The sequence below is a fragment of the Hoplias malabaricus genome, chromosome 3, assembly GCF_029633855.1.
Source record: "Hoplias malabaricus isolate fHopMal1 chromosome 3, fHopMal1.hap1, whole genome shotgun sequence".
Taxonomy (NCBI): Eukaryota; Metazoa; Chordata; class Actinopteri; order Characiformes; family Erythrinidae; genus Hoplias; species Hoplias malabaricus.
In genome coordinates, this window is record NC_089802.1 from 1,309,538 (window position 1) to 1,330,317 (window position 20,780).

At 42.3% G+C, this 20,780-nt stretch overlaps 1 protein-coding gene across 1 annotated transcript; it reads left to right on the forward strand.

Annotated features, from left to right (window-relative positions):
- The first annotated feature begins 141 nt into the window (after nucleotides 1-141).
- On the forward strand, nucleotides 142-16,787 carry nploc4 (NPL4 homolog, ubiquitin recognition factor). Its single transcript, XM_066666492.1, has 17 exons — nucleotides 142-329; nucleotides 3,546-3,626; nucleotides 6,920-7,029; nucleotides 7,122-7,325; nucleotides 7,417-7,465; nucleotides 7,624-7,718; nucleotides 7,823-7,946; nucleotides 10,619-10,798; nucleotides 11,335-11,421; nucleotides 11,604-11,675; nucleotides 11,753-11,879; nucleotides 11,970-12,130; nucleotides 13,138-13,209; nucleotides 14,044-14,136; nucleotides 14,326-14,442; nucleotides 14,549-14,651; nucleotides 14,882-16,787. The coding sequence occupies exons 1-17, from the start codon at nucleotides 315-317 to the stop codon at nucleotides 15,037-15,039; spliced, it is 1,848 nt and encodes a 615-aa protein (XP_066522589.1). The 5' UTR covers nucleotides 142-314; the 3' UTR covers nucleotides 15,040-16,787.
- The last annotated feature ends 3,993 nt before the right edge of the window (nucleotides 16,788-20,780 follow it).

The window sequence follows — 20,780 nt, forward strand, 5'->3', positions numbered from 1 at the left end:
GGTTTTATCAATGGCTGGAAGGGGACTTAAATGTATTCGCTAATATGTAAGTATTTGTATATGTTCTGACATACTGACATATATAATTTGGTATGTCCTGATGTTGCGTATATTGGAACGCAAGCCCCAGGCCTCAGCTCTGCACACTCGCTTGGAGGTAGGTGCGCGGATTGGGACGCGACCGCTGCCAGAGCGCTGTACTGAGAGTTATGGAGTCCGTTGGGTTTGTGGTGCTGTGATCGTTAAGCGCTGAAGCGTCTCTCCGAAAGTTCTGCGGCCGGCGTCAGGAATCGGGGACAACAGACCCGATAAATATGGCAGAAAACATCGTGAGTAATGGTCTATGTGCAGTTTTCCTCCTCTTCTGTTCACACAGAGTGATAATGATTTGGAGTTTTAGCCTTGCTCGCCTAGCTTATGTTTCGAATTTTCCGTTCCACCTTAAAAGTGGTCGCAGTTACATTCGGGTGCGCTGAGGCTGGAGTGAAAGTGCTACGCGGTTTAAGGTGGAACGGAAAGTTCCAAGAAGAACTTCAGCTTCATTGAGTGATGAGGCAGCAGAATCGTTAGCTCGAAGCTAACAGGCTAACTACTTACGGCCTGAAAAAAATAGGACATGGAGAGTTTTTAATAAAAAGCATTTTCAACCTAAAAACAAACCAACGTAATGTTACTCAAAAAGTCAAAATATAACGTAAAGGCGGTTTCCTGAGTCACTGTGTCTGGCGTAGACTGTGTGGAAATTTCCGTATGACAAAGAGAAACTGCCCGTAAAGCAAAGAAACTGCATTTTATTGTTTAGATGTACAGTAAGATGTAATAGCATAATAGTCTCGAGCACATTCCCCTTAAAAATTGGCTTACAAGCTGTTTAAACTAAATGTAAATGTTAACTGAATACTGCTGTCAAATATCGAACATTGTCTTACAGTTGTTGGTTAAAGTCTACGAGAATCTATTAGATTTAGCACTAGCTTTTAGCAAAATATTCAGAGCCCTGCTGGTGACAAGGTTTTATAATAAAAAAATATAAATATCATATATCATTATAAATATAAATCATGGAAACTACTTCATAAGGCGTCAGAAATAAATATCTCATTCCCACAGTTTAGTAAGTTGTTCCCTCACTTTAATTTAAATATTGTAGGGCTGTCACCAACAAGGCTCTGTAGGGAAAAAAAATGCCTGGTATAATGTCATACTGCTGGACGATAACATGATCTTGACCTCCTTGTTTCTGTGTCCATTTCATCAGCTCCGCTGACCAAACAGGAGCACTTTGTAGTTGTACAGTTACAGATGATAATTCACGTTTTGCTGCGCCACATATTTTATTAGCCCTCTTTCCCCCTGTTCTTTAATGTTCTGAAACCCCACAGAGCAGGTATTATTTTACTGGTGCATCATTCCTAGCGCTGCAGTAACACCAGTGTGGTGGCGGTGGTGTTAGTGTGTGTTTTGCTGGCAGGAGTTCATCAGATATCGCATTGTTGCTGAAGTTTTTAAACTCCTCTGTGTCACTGCTTGACTGAGAATAGTCCAACCAAAACTATAAGTTAGGAGTGCCCTGTTTCACCTGAAGACTAGACGATGGCCAAAACATTGAAGCAACAGATGAGACAAAGTGGACCAGAGACATAGGAGTGTCTAATAGAGTCGACAGTATTGGGCACGGTGATTAAACCTTCAGCAGCACTGCTGTGTCTGATCTACTTGTTCCATCAGTGTCACTGCAGCACTGAGAATGATCCACCTCCCAAATCATTCCTGCTCTGTGGTGTTTCTGTTGGGGTCCTGAGCATTCCAGAACAGGATAATGGTGGCTAACAAAGTCTGCAGAGAAACAAAGTCTACTGGTGCAGATTGGATGGTGTCACATTGACCAAGAGGATGCTGCACGTTGTTTTTTTTTTATCATTTGTTTAATCAAGTCTTGCTATTTCCTTATTAAAAAAAAGACTTTGTTTGTTACTGTTCCTTTTAAAGGCTACCCAGTAAACATATAGCCGTTGATTCAACGTTGAAATAACGTAATGACTGCCGTCTAATCAATGTTCTCTTAAGGTTGAAAATTAAAGTTGAAAAGACGTCCAAACACAGACATTGAAAAGACGACTATTAGACGTATTTTGGACGTCCATTGACGTTATTAATTGGTTCCAAAATAAATTATTGTATAAAACGCATTTTGGACGTCCACAGACGTTATAGATTGGTCACCACTTAACTAACTGATTAAGATGGATTTTGGACGTCCATTGACGTTTAAAATATGTCCTTGACGGACAGACTACTTTTAGACCTATGTTGAACGTCCAGGGACGCTCCTTGTTTACTGGGTAAGCACCACTTAATGGTCCTCCATGAATATTTGACATTATTTTAGTTACTGACAGATATAAGTATGAATTAAAATGAAAATAGCAGCTTAATTTGCTTTAAAACTAACAATTTTATTAAATTGACGGAAAAACCCGAGCTCGTTACGGAAATTCTCGAACGCGACCGCGACGTCACTGGTGGAAAACAGCCGAACAACGGCGCGGTAAAACACCGTTATGACTGACTGTTATGACAGTATCTAGCTAAATAACCAACATTATTCATGACAATAGCCTAGCAATAAGCTAAACTCAAATGTAGAGGTACCGTTATTCTTGTAAATGTGATCGAAGTCGAACTCGAATTCATCCGACACTATAAACCTCCGTAATGCAGCTACGTAGCCGAGTATAATCTGAGCCACCGAGTTTAGCGAGTCAAGCTAACGTTAACTAACACCAACTAAAACAGGCGAAGTGAGTGTCCTTACCCTGTTTACCTCCATGTACACAAAGACCAACGGTCTTTTAAACCTTATTCCTTCAATTAGTAAGAAATAACATGTTTTCTATCAATAAACACAAGTTAGGAACTCAAATTCCACTGTATTTATTTGTTTGACACTTTCATAGAGCTGCTGCTTAGCCTTTAAACAATATATAAGTCAAAAGGACGAAACACTCTAAAACTTCAGCATGAACGACAGGGGTGAAAAAGTTAGTGATTAACCGAGTGTAAATGTGTGCGCTAGTTTTTGTGAATGTTGTAAAATTATTATTTCAGAATTGGCTGTTTTTATAGTGTAGTTTTGTATAGGGAATGTAGTGGTATAATTTGAACCTAGCATTTACTTAAACTAAGCGCCTTTATTTTATAAAGTTGGTAATGTATTTTTCTGTGATATGGAACCCTTAAATTACCAAGTGAAGAGCATATTTGCTTTTAGTGAAATGTAGATTATCACACATTAACGTGCTGATGGTTGAAGTAATTTGGGCAGGATTATCAAGGTGAAAGTGAATCAGCACGTCGCAGGGTATTATCAGAGAGTCTGGAAAGTGTGATTACAATTGAACTGAGAATTCTTCGTCTTTCTTTTTTGCACAGTAATTTTGATCTACGTTCTGTGAAATGCAGTTGCTGAGAGATCGTTCTCTTAATAAAAGCCTTAGAAAAAGTGTGCTGCCTGACACTGTAACCTGATTGTATTGTTTTTGTAGATCATTCGTGTCCAGTCCCCGGAGGGGATGAAGAAAATCACCTCGACAAAACGCGAGACTGCAGCAGCTTTTCTGAAGAAGGTAAGGTTAAAATACACGTGTGTACGTCAGATCCAGGCTCATTTAGGGTCAGTGGCGATACAGTACAGACATGTTTTACCTCGGAACCAACTCCACTCCTTTGTTTCTTGTTCCCTGCCCCTCTTTTTTGGGGCCCAGTAAGTAGCTGGTTGTCCACTACAAGTGCTCCCCAAAATACAATAGCGTTCGTGTGGTGTTGTTGTTTTTGTTGTTGTTTGACTGAACACAGCTCCGTGCCTCAGATCAGTATTTATTTATTTTTCCTCTCCTCCTCCCCCATTCCTTACATCATCCAGCTCTTGCTGGAACCTTTCATCAGCCAGTGACCCAAGGAGCATATTTTGAACCTCTTTACCACAGAGTTATTTTACGCTGCTGTTGTTTGTCGGACAAAAACAATAGTGATCTCTGCTGTAGCTTGGGGAATTTACAAATAGTGAATTTCTGCTGAACGTCTGCTTTGTGTGACGTAAAGTGACACCTCTTTCTGGACGTTCAGCGCTCTGCAAGGTTTACACATCACGGTGTAGTCCTTACTCTGCTCGTTTGGAACCATGAGAGAACAGGGACTTAAAAAGCCCAAAACAGCAGAGTACATCAGAGTTAAGGAGACTAGGCGCCATGTGGTGGATTCTAATTAAACTGCAGTGGTGAGGCGTATGTTTTGATTTGTGTCCGAACAAAGGTGCTGACGTTTTTAAGACCGCTGGGAAGGGCCCTGCTGTGTAAGGTGTCCGGTACTACTGTAGTGTTAGAAGCTGCGGAGTGCCCCGGTCACACTGACCACTGATTTATTAATGAGGCTCAGCTGAAAATGGAGACAAGCACCACAATCCACAGCCATGCACCACTCTCTTAGCTGAGTTGGGCTGAACCAGTCCAGTTGTGCAGCTGAAATGTTTACATTTGTTTGTAATGTATGTAGCGTTGTTTACATTTTGAAAAACAAGCAGGGAGGAAAGATTAGGGGAAAGCTTAGTTATGAATTTTGTAATCATTATTATGTCTGCAGAGTAATAGATTTTTAAAACTGGGAGATGACCGGTTAGTTCTTGGTTCTTAGCTGGTTTGTGAAGTACAGGTAGTTCACAGTTCCAGTGTTTACTAGATTACCTTAAAACGTAAGGTCGTTTCTTTGCTAACGTAGGCTTCAATTAAATTGCTGTTCTTTCATTTGCAGTGTCTTTATAAAAACCATTGACCATTCATTTACACTGTCGTACCTCCAGTGCCGGCGAGTGGGGGTAAAGCCCTTGCCCTCTGGGTTATGGAGCACCTGAATATGGTTCTCTGAAGTAATGGTGCTCCATCCAACACATTTGGGATGAGGTGTGGTGGCCATCCAGCTTCTCTAATGTTCCCATGGATAACGATAAAACATTCACAGCCAAAAACCTTCTGTGAAGATTACATAGGCTTTTATTTCAGTGAATTGTGAAACACTCACAATTTTGGATGTAAGGCACCCACTGAGCACATTCTGGAAGAGCTCTGCAGATGAAGAAAATGCTCTCACTACATTCATAGCACACACAACAGCAGCTGAGAGACAGCGACAAGTGTGTAATCATAAAAATAAAGCAGCACACTGAATATTCCTTCGTTATTAAAATGTTTTTCAGAACTCATTCTTTATACTGATTCAGTGCATTTTAAATTGTTTTATAAAATATGGTGTGGAAAGAAGCATCTTGGGAAGCTATCAGCTCGAAATTGGCGCAGTGCTCCGTTAATTATTCATGACTTGCTCTGGAGTGAGTGAGAAGCTGCAGATCAATGAAGAGCTCTTGTTACAGTTAATTTCAAGCTGATTTTTCCAGTAGAGGTCAAGACGGAGTGAGTGACACGTTTGGCAGCACTGAACTGTCAGCAAGGGGTGTGGGTGTGTGTGGTGTGTGTGTGTGGTGTTGGTGTGTGTGGTGTGTGTGAGTGTGTGTGTGTGGTGTGTGTGTGTGTTAAAAACACTGCCACAAATACATATTCTCATTCACCTCAAAATTTTGTTCTCAAACTCTCTCTCTTTATAGTAATGTTGGAAATAAAGCCACAGTGCATGGCATGATGTTCAGTGAGGTTTAAATAGGCAGTTCCAGTGATGGCTGAGGGCTAAAAGCATTGCTAATGAAATCAGCCATGGCTAAATGTGTCCTGGCAGCACATCTCCACTTACCGCTAACTTCTGTACCAGCCTTTCAGGCCATGTTTGTTAATGTCCATCACTACCATTTACATTATCTTTAATCCAGTGTCTTGTTAAATGCTCCAGTTTCTCTCATGGTGTGTAGAGAGCCAAGATTTCAGTAAACACTGGTAATAAAGCACACTGGTTTTGGTCCTAATTTGCAGTTGGTCTGGATCTGTGTAGGTTGGCTCTATAGTCTGTAGATTTTAAGGCAATTTGAGCCCACAGGCAAGAGAGAAAATGATTATATTAAACCAGTCTGGAGTAATTAATTCAGTATATACCAAGCAGAATTGACTACCTGTGTGATATAAAATGGCTCTGGGTGACTGTCTGTGAGGAGTGTGGTGTGTTCTCCCTGTGTCTGCGTGGGTTTCCTCCGGGTGACTGTCTGTGAGGAGTGTGGTGTGTTCTCCCTGTGTCTGCGTGGGTTTCCTCCGGGTGCTCCGGTTTCCTCCCACAGTCCAAAAACACACGTTGGTAGGTGGATTGGCGACTCAAAAAGTGTCCATAGGTGTGAGTGTGTGAGTGAAAGTGTGTGTGTGTGTCTGTGTTGCCCTGTGAAGGACTGGCGCCCCCTCCAGGGTGTGTTCCCGCCTTGTGCCCAATGATTCCAGGTAGGCTCTGGACCCACCGCGACCCTGAACTGGATAAGGGTTACAGATAATGAATGAATGTTTTGTAATAGCTATAGTTTTGTGTTTGAGTATAGAATACTTTATTTTGGTGGGATGTGTATAGGGATTGTGTCTCAGCACTGAAAGTTTACTGCAACTCTTCATACTCTTCGTTTACACCCTCTTCCTGTTCCTTTTTACCTTTTTTCCTCTTGTCTCTCTCTCTCTCACATTAATATACAGTTTGACGACTGGCACAAATGTGTATCTTTGTTCTAAGTGGCACAAAAACAGTTGGAGTTTGAGCACCTTGACGAGTCGGTTAAACGTCTCAGAGGTGACATGTCTGTTTTGTTGGTAGTTCTTGTGTCTTTGTATTTCATGTGTAGCACTGGAATGTTCTCTTTGAAACTGAAACCAAAAAGGAGAAAATATTTTCATTCTTCTGTCTTCTCTGTCTCTACCCCCCCCCCCCCCCCCCTTTATCTTTCTAGGTCGCCAAAGAGTTTGGTTTTAACTCGAATGGATTTTCAGTTTACCTGAATCGCAACAAGACTGGGGAGATACTCTCTCAAAACAAGACTCTGAGTCTTCTGAAAATCAAGTGAGTTTGTGTGTAATTTTTCTTTATTTATATATAAGAATCTGAGTTTGAATAAATGTAAAAGACGTTCTCTCTCTCTCCTCTCCCTCTAGGCATGGAGACATGCTGTTTCTTTTCCCATCTTCTGCTGGTCCTTCAAGTGAGACCATGGATACACAACCCCACACGTCTTCCTCTTCCTCATCCTCGTCCTCCCTGTCACGTTCACAGTCAACTCCACAAATTAAAGAGGATGAGATTGATCAATATCTGTCCAAGCAAGAAGGCAAGATTTACAGAAACCGAGACCCGCAGCTGTGAGTCTTTCTGTCTTCACAACCTGGTTTACACTTACATTTTAAGCTTAGATGGGTTGCCCATAATTAAAGTTTTGCACTTGTGTTTTAGATGCCGCCATGGTCCCATGGGGAAATGTGTACACTGTGTGCCTTTAGAGGTAAGAATAGGAAGTGTTTCTTATTCAGGTGTTGGGGTTGTTGTGTTTTAGCTGAATGTGAAAATTCTTTCTGGCCTGAATCTGTCAAACAGTGTGTGACTCTGTGTGTACTCAAGATATCTTTATATGTTAATTTTTTTTTCTTTGTCCTTCAACAGCCTTTTGATGAAGACTACCTGAATCATCTGGATCCACCTGTCAAGCACATGTCGTTCCATGCCTACATCCGCAAACTGACAGGAGGAGCAGACAAGTGAGTTTGTGGAGTCTTTTTTCTTTTTGAGAAAATAAGTCAGTAATTCAGGATCTGTGGAAAAAAAATAAAGTTTTTATTCTTCTCCTCATTCTCTTCCTCAGGGGAAAGTTTGTGGCATTGGAGAACATCAGCTGTAAAATCAAATCTGGTTGTGAGGGGCATCTGCCTTGGCCAGAAGGAATCTGCACTAAATGTCAACCCAGTGCCATCACTTTGAACAGACAGGTGTGCTTTAGATTCCTAAATGGTGTCCTGACTGCAGCAGACAGGGCTTCTGCAACCCTCAAGGCTCTCTTTTTTTCATTCATTCATTCATTCATTATCTGTAACCCTTATCCAGTTCAGGGTCGCGGTGGGTCCAGAGCCTACCTGGAATCATTGGGCGCAAGGCGGGAATACACCCTGAAGGGGGAGCCAGTCCTTCACAGGGCAACACAGAGACACACACATTCACTCACACCTACGGACACTTTTGAGTGTCCAATCCACCTACCAACGTGTGAACACACCACAGACACAGTCACCCGGAGGAAATCAACACAGACACAGAGAGAATACAGCACACTCCTCACAGACAGTCACCCGGAGGAAACCCACGCAGACACAGGGATACCATAGATCATGTGATGCTTCTTGATAGGCTGGAAAATCTGGTAGGAATAAAAGGATCTGCCCTCTCTTGGTTCAGATCTTATTTATCCGATCGTTACCAATTTGTTTATCTGAATAATAAATCCTCTAATCATACTTTAGTTAAATATGGTGTTCCACAAGGATCAGTGCTCGGCCCTGTATTGTTCACACTCTACATGCTGCCACTGGGTCGACTAATCCGTAAGCATGGGATTCAATTCCACTGTTATGCTGATGACACACAACTGTATATATCAGCCAAACCCAATGATGTTGCTTGTCTACGTAAAATAACAGAATGTCTAACTGAAATTAAAGACTGGATGATGCAAAACTTTCTCATGTTAAATTCTGATAAAACTGAGGTCTTGTTACTAGGTACAGATACTCAGATACATTCACTCAGAAATGCTGCTATTGATAATTCAACAGTAAAACACAATGCCATCATTAAAAACTTAGGGGTAGCCTTTGATTCGACTCTCACATTTGATACCCACATATCCAATACAGTCAAAACCGCCTTCTTCCACCTACGCAATATTGCCAAAATTCGGCATATTTTATCATTAAAAGATGCAGAGAAACTAGTGCATGCTTTTATAACTTCACGTCTAGACTACTGCAATGCGCTCCTGGCAGGGAGCTCGTGCAAAGCGTTACACAAGCTTCAGTTAGTTCAAAATGCAGCAGCCAGGGTGCTCACTAGAGCTAGAAAATTCGAACACATCACCCCAGTTCTCTCGTCCCTACACTGGCTACCTGTAAAATTTCGCATTGACTATAAAATACTCCTCTTAGCTTATAAATCTCTAAATGGTTTAGGCCCGCAGTATCTTACTGAACTTCTCATACCTTATCGCCCGTCACGTACACTTCGTTCACAGGATGCCCATCTACTCTTTGTTCCTCGCATTAAGAAAAACACAGCAGGAGGAAGAGCCTTTTCTCACAAAGCTCCTCAACTCTGGAATAGCCTTCCGGTTACTGTTCGGGGCTCAGACACACTCTCAATCTTTAAATCTAGATTAAAAACCTACCTTTTTAAACAAGCTTTTGGTTAATCACTCACCTTCAGGTTACTCCTTCTATATTGGTGTTCGGGCTGGTTTTCATATTATCACTGTTCTGTGTTAACCCTGTCATATCACCATAGCTACATCATTCTTAGTTAGCTGTGTAGTAACCGCCAACACGCTGTCTGTCGCTGGGTTCTCTTGCCTGACCAGTGGAAGCTTTTTTCGCAGGACAAATTTCCCCGTTCTTTACCATGACCCTACTAACCTCTGTGTTTTTATTTGTTCCCTTTGTCTGGCTTTCTTTCTCCTGTCTCTCTCTCATGCTTTGAGATGTCCTGCTGCTCTCCAGGTGTTGCCCTGATCCAGCCCCTGTGTGTCCTGTACAAGATCCTGTCCTTGTCTCATCTACACTATCATGCTTGGCCATGCTGTTTTATTTCAGATTAACTCTGCACCTAATTTTAACTCACACTGAATCCCTGATCACCTCCTCCTTCATCAGACTCATACATCACTAATATCATCATCCTCACCATTTTCATTTCTGCTTCTCCATCATCACTAATATACTACATTTATATTACTATAACCCCTTCATCGGTCATTTCACTTTTACTTCTGTTCTCTGTTGTGTCTCCGGTGTCGACCCGAGGAGGATGGGTTCCCCGTATGAGTCTTGGTTCCTTCCAAGGTTTCTTCCTCGTGTGCTGAGGGAGTTTTTCCTTGCCACTGCTTGCTCATAGGAGGCTTGGACCCGGATCTCTGTAAAGCTGCTTTGTGACGACTTTTTGTTGTGAAAAGCGCTATATAAATAAAATTTGATTGATTGACAGGGAGAACACACCACACTCCTCACAGACAGTTACCCGGAGGAAACCCACGCAGACACAGAGAGAACACACCACATACTCCTCACAGACAGTCACCCGGAGGAAACCCACGCAGACACAGAGAGAACACACCACACTCCTCACAGACAGTCACCCAGAGCGGGACAACCTCTAGGCCCCTGGAGCTGTGTTACTGCGACACCACCTGCTGCGCCACCGTGCCGCCCCCATGGTTTTCAATGAGTTAAAAATAATAATTGTCTTTGGAGTCGATTCATATTTTTTTATTAAGAACCCTTGTAAACTGTCCTGTTGTTGTTGGCATGAGAGAGTTTTACGGGTGTAGTTGGAATTGTAGTGAAGTTGTAGTGGAGTGTTGTAATATTTTGTGATTAAAGGGGTATTTTTATTACAGAAATACAGACATGTGGACAACATCATGTTTGAGAACCACACTATTGCGGACCGTTTCTTAGACTTCTGGAGGAAGACGGGAAACCAGCGGATGGGCTATCTTTACGGCCGGTACACGGAGCACAAGGACATCCCTCTGGGAATCCGAGCTGAGGTGGCCGCTATCTATGAACCACCACAGGTAAGGCCCCCAGTGATGGATTTTGGGGATGGATAAATGGTCATTTCTAGCCTGACATTAAGATCCTATATCCTTTAGTTCCTAATGTGACAAACATGCTGTTGAAGTGGGGTATGATTTGACCAATCAGTGTTCAGCTGGATTCAAAAGAGGGCAGAATAAAAGTTCATTCAGAGAGTGCTGTCAAAGCCTTGGAGAAACTAGTTGAAGGATTGTAGTGTGAGAACTGGAAGCTGATACCTGTTATTAATTTTTACATTTTTGTAACTGTAAACGCAACAGTAGCAGGGGAATGCATATCAGGATGTGTAGCTGCTTTCAGAGGTATAAAATAGAATAGAAACTCTCAGTTTCTGGGTTCGAGGTTAGCCCACTGAAAGCTGGCTTCTCTCACTGAGAAAACATTTTTCAGATTCATCTGCCGTCTTTGCTTATAAGAGAAGAATGAAAAGTACGCTAGGTCATGGCGCTTTGTCCTTTTCATTTCTTCATTTCATGTGAGTTCCAAGTAATGGCTCCTCTTTCTTTGGTTTTAGATTGCCACTCAGAGCAGTCTGGAGCTGATAGAGGATCCAAGAGCTGCAGCCGTGGAGGAAATTGCTGCTAAACTGGGCCTTCGTAAGGTAACTCAATCCACATCTCACTTTCTGTCTCTCCCTCCCCCTCCCTCCAATTTGAATGTATTCTAGCAACACACACTGGAATTTCTGCCTCAAGAAAGCTTACTGGTTTGCTTTGGTGACACGGTTGTTTATTTGATTTATGATAAAAGAATAATTGCACGCGTTGTCTGTTTTATTTTAAGGTTGGGTGGATCTTCACAGATTTGATGTCAGAAGACACCAGAATAGGCACAGTGCGTTACACTAGGAACAAGGTAAGGTGGGCTGCATGTTTATGGCAAGATTCGTAAGGTAAATGAGTTTGTAAGTTCTTTTTGTGTACGCTGTACAGGACACGCACTTCCTGAGTGCTGAGGAGTGTATCACGGCCGGACATTTCCAGAACCAGCAAGCCAACTCTTGCCGGCTCTCTCCTGAAGGACATTTTGGATCAAAATTTGTCACTGTAGTAGCAACAGGTGAGCTGTTTCTCAACTCTGTAAATACTTTCTGTTACGGGGCGTTTTATTAGCCGTCTGAGCTGTGTGTGTTTGTGTGTGTGTTTGCAGGTGGTCCAGATAACCAGGTGCATTTTGAGGGCTATCAGGTGTCTAATCAGTGCATGGCTCTTGTGAGGGATGAGTGCTTGCTGCCCTGCAGAGATGCTCCTGAACTTGGCTACGCTAAAGAGTCCAGCAGTGAGCAGTACGTCCCTGATGTCTTCTATAAGGTACAAATACATATATAGACCTTTGCAAATGACTGACCCTGTGCGTTGTAGTACCATAGGTTTCTAATCTAACAAAAGGATACATATATAATCTAGCAAATGTAAACTATTGTCTTCAAAATAACTTGGGGAGCTCTTAACCACACCATATTATTAATTAGATCTATATTTTAGTGACGCAGACACTTTACACTGGCGTCTATACATGTGTTTTATCAGGCCACTCTTTATCTTCTCCACATGACCCTCACCCAACACGTGCACCGACTCTGTTCTCTAGGTACATCTGCATGTGATGCTACACACACCCAGTGTCCTGTTTTTAATAAGTTGTGTGTCATGGTCCTTAACAAGAAGCTTAATTTTTCTCTGGAGTTTGGCACGTGTTGATGGTGCTCCATCTACAGAGGGTTCCACAGTCCTGCAAAGAGTTGTTGCTCTGTAGTCAGTTATGATTGGATGACAATAATAAATGTATCCTGTAACAGGCTGGATGTGTGTACCATGCTAAAAGTGTTTTGAAGAGAGCCCTTGGTCTTTGAATGAACCTCAGTGAGAGCACAGTTATTTGTCATTGTACAACATACAATGAAATGTGTCTTTCGCATTTAACCCATCTGTGGCAGTGAACACACACACACACACACACACAGTAGTGCACTAGGGGCTGTGAATACACACCCAGAGTGGCGGGAAGCCATCCCCGGTGCCCAGGGAGTGTGGGGAGTGTGTCTGTGAGGGACTTGCTCTAGGGTAACCAAGGGCAACCGAACCGGCAACCTTCTGGTACCAAGCCCGGTCTCTAACCATTAGAACGAGGCTGTCCCAAAGCCGGCTGCATGGAGATGCTGTGTATGATATGTCTAGGTTTTTAGCCTTTTGTTCTGAGACATTAAACCTTTTTCATCTCTTGTTTTCTATAATGCTTTTGACTTATTATTTCTACTTCTGTTTTCTTTTTTTTCCTCATTCTCTGTCATTCCCCTATTCTCTCTCTTTACCTACAGGATAAAGACAAATTTGGCAATGATATCACATACTTAGCCCGGCCTCTACCTGTGGAGTATTTAATCATCGATGTAAGTAACGGACCTAAACCTGCCACAGGGTTTGAAACCTCTTGCTGTTTCTAGAGTCTTTTTCAGTGCAGAGATGACGTTGTACTCTAGCTTTATTTTTATAATGAGACACTGGCCTGTCATTTGGGTGTGTAATTAAAGTACATAGAGAAATGGAGAAATAATAAAGAAAACTTGAGTTTAAGCAGAGATGTTACTTTAGTGGGGTCTCTTATCCAAGAGAGAACTTACTCCAAAACAGAATTGTGATAACGAATGTAACCAGAAAAACCCTGACCGATATGTAATTAGTTATTTACATATTTCAGTTCAAAAAGGATGCTGCTAGCTAGACTTCAGGATCGAAATGTTATTCCTACATCGTGTGCGAGTGTGTGTGTGAGAGTGCGAGTGTGTGTGTGAGAGTGCGAGTGTGTGTGTGAGAGTGCGAGTGTGTGTGTGAGAGTGCGAGTGTGTGTGTGTGAATGTGCGTGTGTTTGTGTGAGAGTGTGTGTGTGTGTGTGAGAGATAAAACCAAGTGAAGTTTGTCAAGTCATAGTCCCAGAACCTTAAATTCCTATAGATTTGTTTTAATGCATCCATTTCTAAAGTAGGGAAAATGGAACTGTAATTTTTAGCAGTGAAACACTGACTTATGAATGAATCAACTAGGTGTCCCAGGGAGCATTCAGTTCACTTAAATATTGTCGTATTGCTGTTTTTATCGCTGCAGTAAATGTATGTAGCGAGTGTTAGTTAAATTAAATGATAGTGCACATAAAGAAAAACTCTCCCAATCTCCTGCACCTACTTTTTGAAATTAATTTTTACTTATTTATTTATTTATTTAAATAGATTACCACCACCTTCCCTAAGGATCCGGTTTTCACCTTCTCTTCCACGTTCCGCTTCCCCATTGAGAACAGAGATGCACTGGGGGAGACACAGGTAGAGACTCATCTTTAACACAGTAACAAAACAGTGACGTGTTTTTGCAGTTACGTCTTTCCACAGCTGCGTTTATGATTTCACGTTTGCCGTATATAAGATATAACATACGAACAAAATCAGATCTCTATGCTCATGCAAAATGTTTTTCTCTTTTCTAAATGTTACTTAATCCTATGTTTTGCTCAGGACTTCCACAGTCTGGCTACATATCTCTCTCAGTGCTCCTCTGCATCCTTCTTGGACATTGTCTCTGACTTCCATTTGCTCATCTTTCTCGTCACCAATGAGGTCATGCCTTTGCGAGTGAGTTTTGAAAGCCTTACCTTAACCTTGCGTGTAAAATTGGAGTATGGGACCACTTCTGAAAGATACTGACCACTGAAATGAGCGTGTGCTTTCTTGATCACAGGACAGTATTGGGCTCTTGCTGGATGCTGTGAAGACCTCGAATGAGGAGCTGGCACAGACCTGGAAAAAGTCTGAGCAGTGGGCCACCATCGAGCAACTCTGTAGTGAGTGGGACTATTTTAACAGTTAACGGAGGGAGCTTTTAAAGCCCATGTTTTAAGTCTATTCTCCAATAAGGGTTTCATTGTTGTTTCTTTAAAATATAAAGGAAGCCATGCACAACTTCATTTATTAATTTTTTTTCCATAAACTGTCTGAAAGAATGTGGAATAAATAATTCTAGGCTTGATATCGAAGTGTGTAAACTGATGTCAGTGTGTTCTTCCTCTCTTAGGCACAGTGGGAGGGCAGCAGACGGGCTCTCTGGATTACGCCATGGGTGGCCCGTCCATCCCAGCATCTTCCTCTGCCATGTGGTCCTGCCTTCACTGCACCTTTATGAACCAACCGGGAACGGAGCACTGCGAGATGTGCAGCCTGCCCCGCAGTTAAAAAGTGCCGCAAATCACGCTGCAACCACACCACTGCGCCGGGAGACAGCAGCAGGAGCGGGTGTGTACCCCAAAGCCCCACCCCCTCACGCGCTCGCTCCGCTCCCATTCCACACTCTGCTCACTCCCTCGCTGGGGTGCTGTGCGAATGCCAGTGGTGGCCAGTGTTCTCCCGTAGCTTCTCTGCAGTAGCACGGCTTGCTGGGACTGATTTATTTTGGTTTATTTTTAGGCAAAGCACTTGGCCAAGGCTCCTCCCTCTCTCTCCGTGGTCCAAATTGACCTGGTGGCAACGTTGCTTCCCGGACTTTGATGAAACTTGCCGAATATGTTTTTGGAAGCGGTCTTCTGCTCCCTCAGTTCTCGAAGCCTGGAAACGTTTTGTGTAAATAATATGCAGATGAGGATTGATACTGTTATTTAATTTCAGTGAGGCTTTTTCTTTTGACCATAGTTATATGTATATTAATAGAGTTTAATACAATCCTGTTTTCAGAAAAAAAAAGCTAAATAAGCACTAGGTGGATCTTCACATGGTTAATTGGACCTGCAGGACACTGGCCCGTTCAGTTCACCTTTGTTTGCTGGTTTCCTCAGAGGAGCTTTAAACCAGACTCCCTTTAAAAATTGCACACAGGCTCTTTTCCCTCAAACAATTCTTTTTCGTGACTAACGTTCAGGACTGTGGTGGTTGTGGGGTGTTTTTGACTGATGTCATCATATGGTTCAGTGCTGGAATTCAGCTGGAGCTTTTTAAATCTGCCATAAATCAACTAAACACTTTTCTAAACCTTGTATCTTTTATTTTTTGGAGTGTGTGCTTCTTCGAAGGGTGTTTTTTATGTCACCTAAAGAACACAGGAAGTGTAGCTCTTGAGCGTTTTACTCTGTGGTACTTTCTCCACTTCAGTTGATGTCCCCCTCCTTTCTTGGCCCCAGACCAAAAGGTTGGAAATGTGGAGGATGCTTGCAAAAAAAAAAAAATCATCTGGCCCTCACCTGGATGAGAGAAGGAAGAAATAGGGTCGAGTTGAATATCAATCGCTTTTTATTTTTGGGGGCATTTCACAATTTAATTTGAGACAAAGTCAGGTTTGTTAGCTTCCAGCAACTGAAATGAACTGTAGAAACATCCAGCTCTGGAGTGAGGTTCTGGAATGAAGTACGTTTACAATCTACACCTAACGCAGGCTAATTAGTCACGCTGATGCTAATAACATGCTTGTGGACTGTGACTTGAGCAGCCAGGCTGTGTTTTGAGACATGTGCAGGCAATAAAGCGGACCCATGGGTAAAAAGAACCCCAGCTCTAGTGACAAGGTCCAGATATAACATTTTTTTTAAAGCTGACTTCAAACATGAGCATGTACAGTGACACATGGCAGCCTCCGTTATCTGACCTTGTTTTTCCAGCCATTTTAATGAACTGCTGTTTAACACTGACTCATCATGCTCTCGGCACCTCGACTCTCTCCAGTTTTGACCTTGTTTTTGCAGTTAAACGAATGTTAGTTTGAGGGAGTCTTGTTTTGGTATTTATAATTTAACAGTGTGCTCTACATAGTGTTCAGGGTGGATTCCAAATATATTTTTTTTCCCCTCTAAATCCAGTTCAGCTCCTACCTGCTGTCTTTCTCCCAGCTGAAACCTACCCCAGCCCTTTACATTGAGGTCTGAAAGAGGCCAATGGCTGTACACTGTAGGCCAGATCTGGAGAATGAATTGCAGAAATAACAGTTCAACAATAAAAGTCTGTTCATTTGAATGTAGTGTTTCTCTCGTTCTTTATATAAAAGCACACCATTTACATTTATGCATTTGGCAGACGTTTTTATCCAAAGCGACTTACAAAAGAGGATCTAACATTCAAACTACAGCACGATTTATACAAAGTACCTTACATTGAGTGCAATATGCCACAGGAAGTAATAAGTGCATTAAAGAAAGACTTTCAGTGCAAGAGATACTCTCGGAAGAGCTGGGTTTTCAATGATTTCTTGAATGCGGAGAGGGTTTCTGTTGCTCTGATGGAGCTTGGAAGCTCGTTCCACCAGCGTGGTACCAGAGATGAGAATAGCCTCGACTGACCTGTACGGGGGGTTGGTCGTGTTAGTTGGCGCTCCTTTGAGGAACGGAGAGGGCGGGCGCTAACGTATGGTTTTAAGAGTCTATTGAGGAAGATGGGAGCAGAACCAGTGAATACTCTGAAGGCCATCATTAGTGATTTAAATTTGATGCGAGCAGCTAAGGGTAGCCATCGCAGCTCAACTAATAGGGGCGTGACATGTGCTCTTTTAGGCTGGTTGAAAACCAGGCGTGCTGCAGCATTCTGGATCATCTGTAGCGGTCTCACAGCACAGGCCGGAAGACCTGTCAGGAGGGCGTTGCAATAGTCTAGACGGGAGATTACTAACGCCTGAACAAGGAGCTGTGTTGTATGTTGAGTTAGGTACGGCCTAATCTTCCTTATGTTGAATAGGGAGAAGCGGCACGATGGAGCTACAGCGGTAACGTGATCTGCGAAGGTCAGCTGGTCATCAACCATGACACCTAGGTTTCTTACAGCCTTGGTGAGAGCCACTGATAGGGACTCTAGCTTGATGCTGATGACACCATCACTGTTCAAAATTAAAACTTCTCTATTGTTTTCCTTTAAAAATTGCAAAAAAAAGAGAAAAATGGCAACGATAGTGAAAATGACTGGGTCTCTACACATTGGTTACACCTTCAAGTATATCTTCCAAATGAACCCAGCTTCACCTATCACTACCTCTGGTTAAACTTTGAAAAATGAAATATTCTCTGAAGTGGGAGGTGTCATTGCGAGGGGTACTCTAGACGTGGCGAGTCTCAGCTGCGTCACAAGGTGAGGAGATTAGTGCAGTGTGGTTGGCTGAGTCTGTCAAATCACAGCGCTGGACCCACGTTTATGTGAGAGCGCAAAGATGAGGTTAAATGCAGCAAAACACACGAGTGCAGAGCAATAAGAGCACTGAGTAAAAACGGAGAAGAAAGAGAACAGAGTGAAAACGGCTAAAAACCAGAGCTTCTGCTCCTCGCTCCTCACTGCTGTGCGCTCGGGGTCGGGGTGAACAGCGGGTGGATGCTGTGGCTTGGCACTGAGTATGATGCCCTTAGGCTCTTTCAGCTGCTCCAGGGGGTCCCATTTCTTTTCATGCTTTTCTCTGGAGATGAAACTATCAGCCGCAATGAGTGCACCTTAATGTGTCTGAAGTTACTAACTGTAAGATCTGCCTATAAACCTTTAGCCATAAAACCTGTCCATGAATTATCTTGTGGAGTGTCAGAACTGGAGTGGAGTTTTGAACCCAGACCTGGGCCCCTACCGTTCCCAAGGACCCCAGATGTGTTACAGATGATGTCCAGGAATGCTGGAGTGGAGGTGAACGGTCAACATCAAACACATTCAGCCTGAACACTGACAAAATCCTGTCTGTAACCTTTCTTTTGATGTATTTTGGTGCCGTTTAGAGTAGGTTTACTTACAGAAAGGTTTTCCCCAGCAGTGACTCCTGTGGTTTTGATGTTGGAACAAAGGCATCACATAAAGAACAATATATTTGTGATCCACATCTTTAATTTGTAGAACATGCCTCTGTTGGCCTTTACAGCTGCTTTAATGGAGGCTTATGCTGGTTTCTCCCTCCTGGTTCCTCATGGGGGTTGTGGAATGAAGGTGTGTGCAGCAGACCCTGCTATTAACCCCTGTGATTTCTCCACACCTGCCCTCCATCATCTACTGATAAAACGTACTGTAGCATTGGATAAGTGCATCATACACATAGCGCTTTTTATAGACATCCCTTAAAATTGTGGGTGTCATTTTGGCAAAGTCCACATTTTCCCCATTTTATTACTTTGTTTAATTCAGCAAATATACATTAAATGTACACTAAAATGTGCACTTTTAAGTTCCCTTTGGAAAGTGTGTACTTGTTTTCCAAATAAGCAAAGCATGTCATCTGATCCAGTGTGTCCAAACTTGTGCAAATGACTGTAAAAACATGGCCTTCATCATCAGCAGGTAAAGGAACAATCTGTAGCTCTCCACTCCTCTCCCCAGGAGTAACTACAGGGTGGGAGGAGTTTGACAGACTGATATAAAAGTCAGGGGAACCTTTCCCTGCAGTCAGCACGACATGAGCTAGGATTTTAAAGACTTCTTTAGCAACACCATCTCAGGTAAGAACTAACCTGCTAATAACTTTTGGCATTTTATTGAGAGTTATAAGGTGTATGAGGCTTGGGGGGGCATTCACTCCCGTTGTATGTTTAGCTGAACCTATGTGTGCTTTTAGGTCCTTTACACCTTTATTTGCTACACAAAACATGGAAATTTCTTTTTAAATTCATCCGAGAACTTACATTTCCGTTTCGGCACAGCTGCTCGAGATGAGTGTAGGTACATGAGCTTTGCCTGAGGTAAACAAGAACTGCTGCCGTGCAGACTGACCAATTAAATATTTACAGAGAAGGTTATCGACCAATAACGGTAGCTCTACAGTCAGACCGTCCAATCAGAAGATTTTAGGCTACTTCACCACACCCCCTTCTTACTCAAACGAACCAATCGGAGTAGGGGAGGGCGGGACAAGTTTGTGGACGAAACTTCTCGAAGTTCTATGTAAGCTCTAGAAAAACAAAATGCCGGACGTTTGTGAAATTCCGCCCGGACATTTTTTTAAGTTTAAAATGGCGGACATGTCCGGGTAAAAGAGGACGTCTAGTCACTCTAACTTGATGAACTTTTAAATAATTATTTTAAAATAAAAGTCTCCCAGAAGTAGTGGGTACTATACAGAAGAATGTAGTTTTTTATTATTATTATTACTTTTACCCACTAAACTTAAAGTTCAAGATTTTGAATAATGATAGTTTTTGATAGTTCTGAGATTTTAACTAAACCTGAAATTACTGAATTATAGTTAGTTCTAACTATAATTGGAAATATTTTATAAATATAAGGAACTTGTGTAAAACTCACACTAAATAAATCAGAACTCAATTTCAAATCTGTTGAACCGCTGAGTGTTTTATAGTAAATTAGGCCTGGAGTTTTACACTATGTACCACAAGTAATGACCTGGTACACCTTTTATCAACTGGTTCATGATTAACATCTGGAACCGCTTTCCTCAGGGTCCTGACTGGCCTCCATTTTGTCTTCTTTCTCGTGTTAACAGTGTGATGTGTGGCTGATGTTGAGTGTTTAATGTGTAATCACCACAGTTGGCAAATCTGGACATGCTTAGATTATTTTTGTTGGAATCTGAAACCCTCATTCTTTAAAACAGAACTTCTGAAGAGGAATATAATGAACAAAGCGACTGTGTTTATCATTTCCCACAAACAAGCTCTCGTCCTCACTCTGAAACAGACAGAGTGCTTCCAACACAACAAATGGACTAGTGTATAGTTTACACAGCGCTAGAGCACACAGGGGGCACCTGCTCTGATTCTGCTCTAATTTACCTCACTCTCCGCAGCATGAAAGTGCGCGCACCGGGACTCCTCTACACACAGATTTACACAAGGCCACTAGTGAGCTGTGTTTTTTAGACATGAAAAACCTCATGGAACTGCCTTGTTACTCAATTCCTCACATAAAGATTCAGTCAGACATTGCTCCAAAAGGAAGAAGGGAGGGGTGGAGCAGCTTTGTGTTTATGTTGTAATTTTATATTTGTATATTAGCTTCAGAACTTACTTTTTTAAAATCTT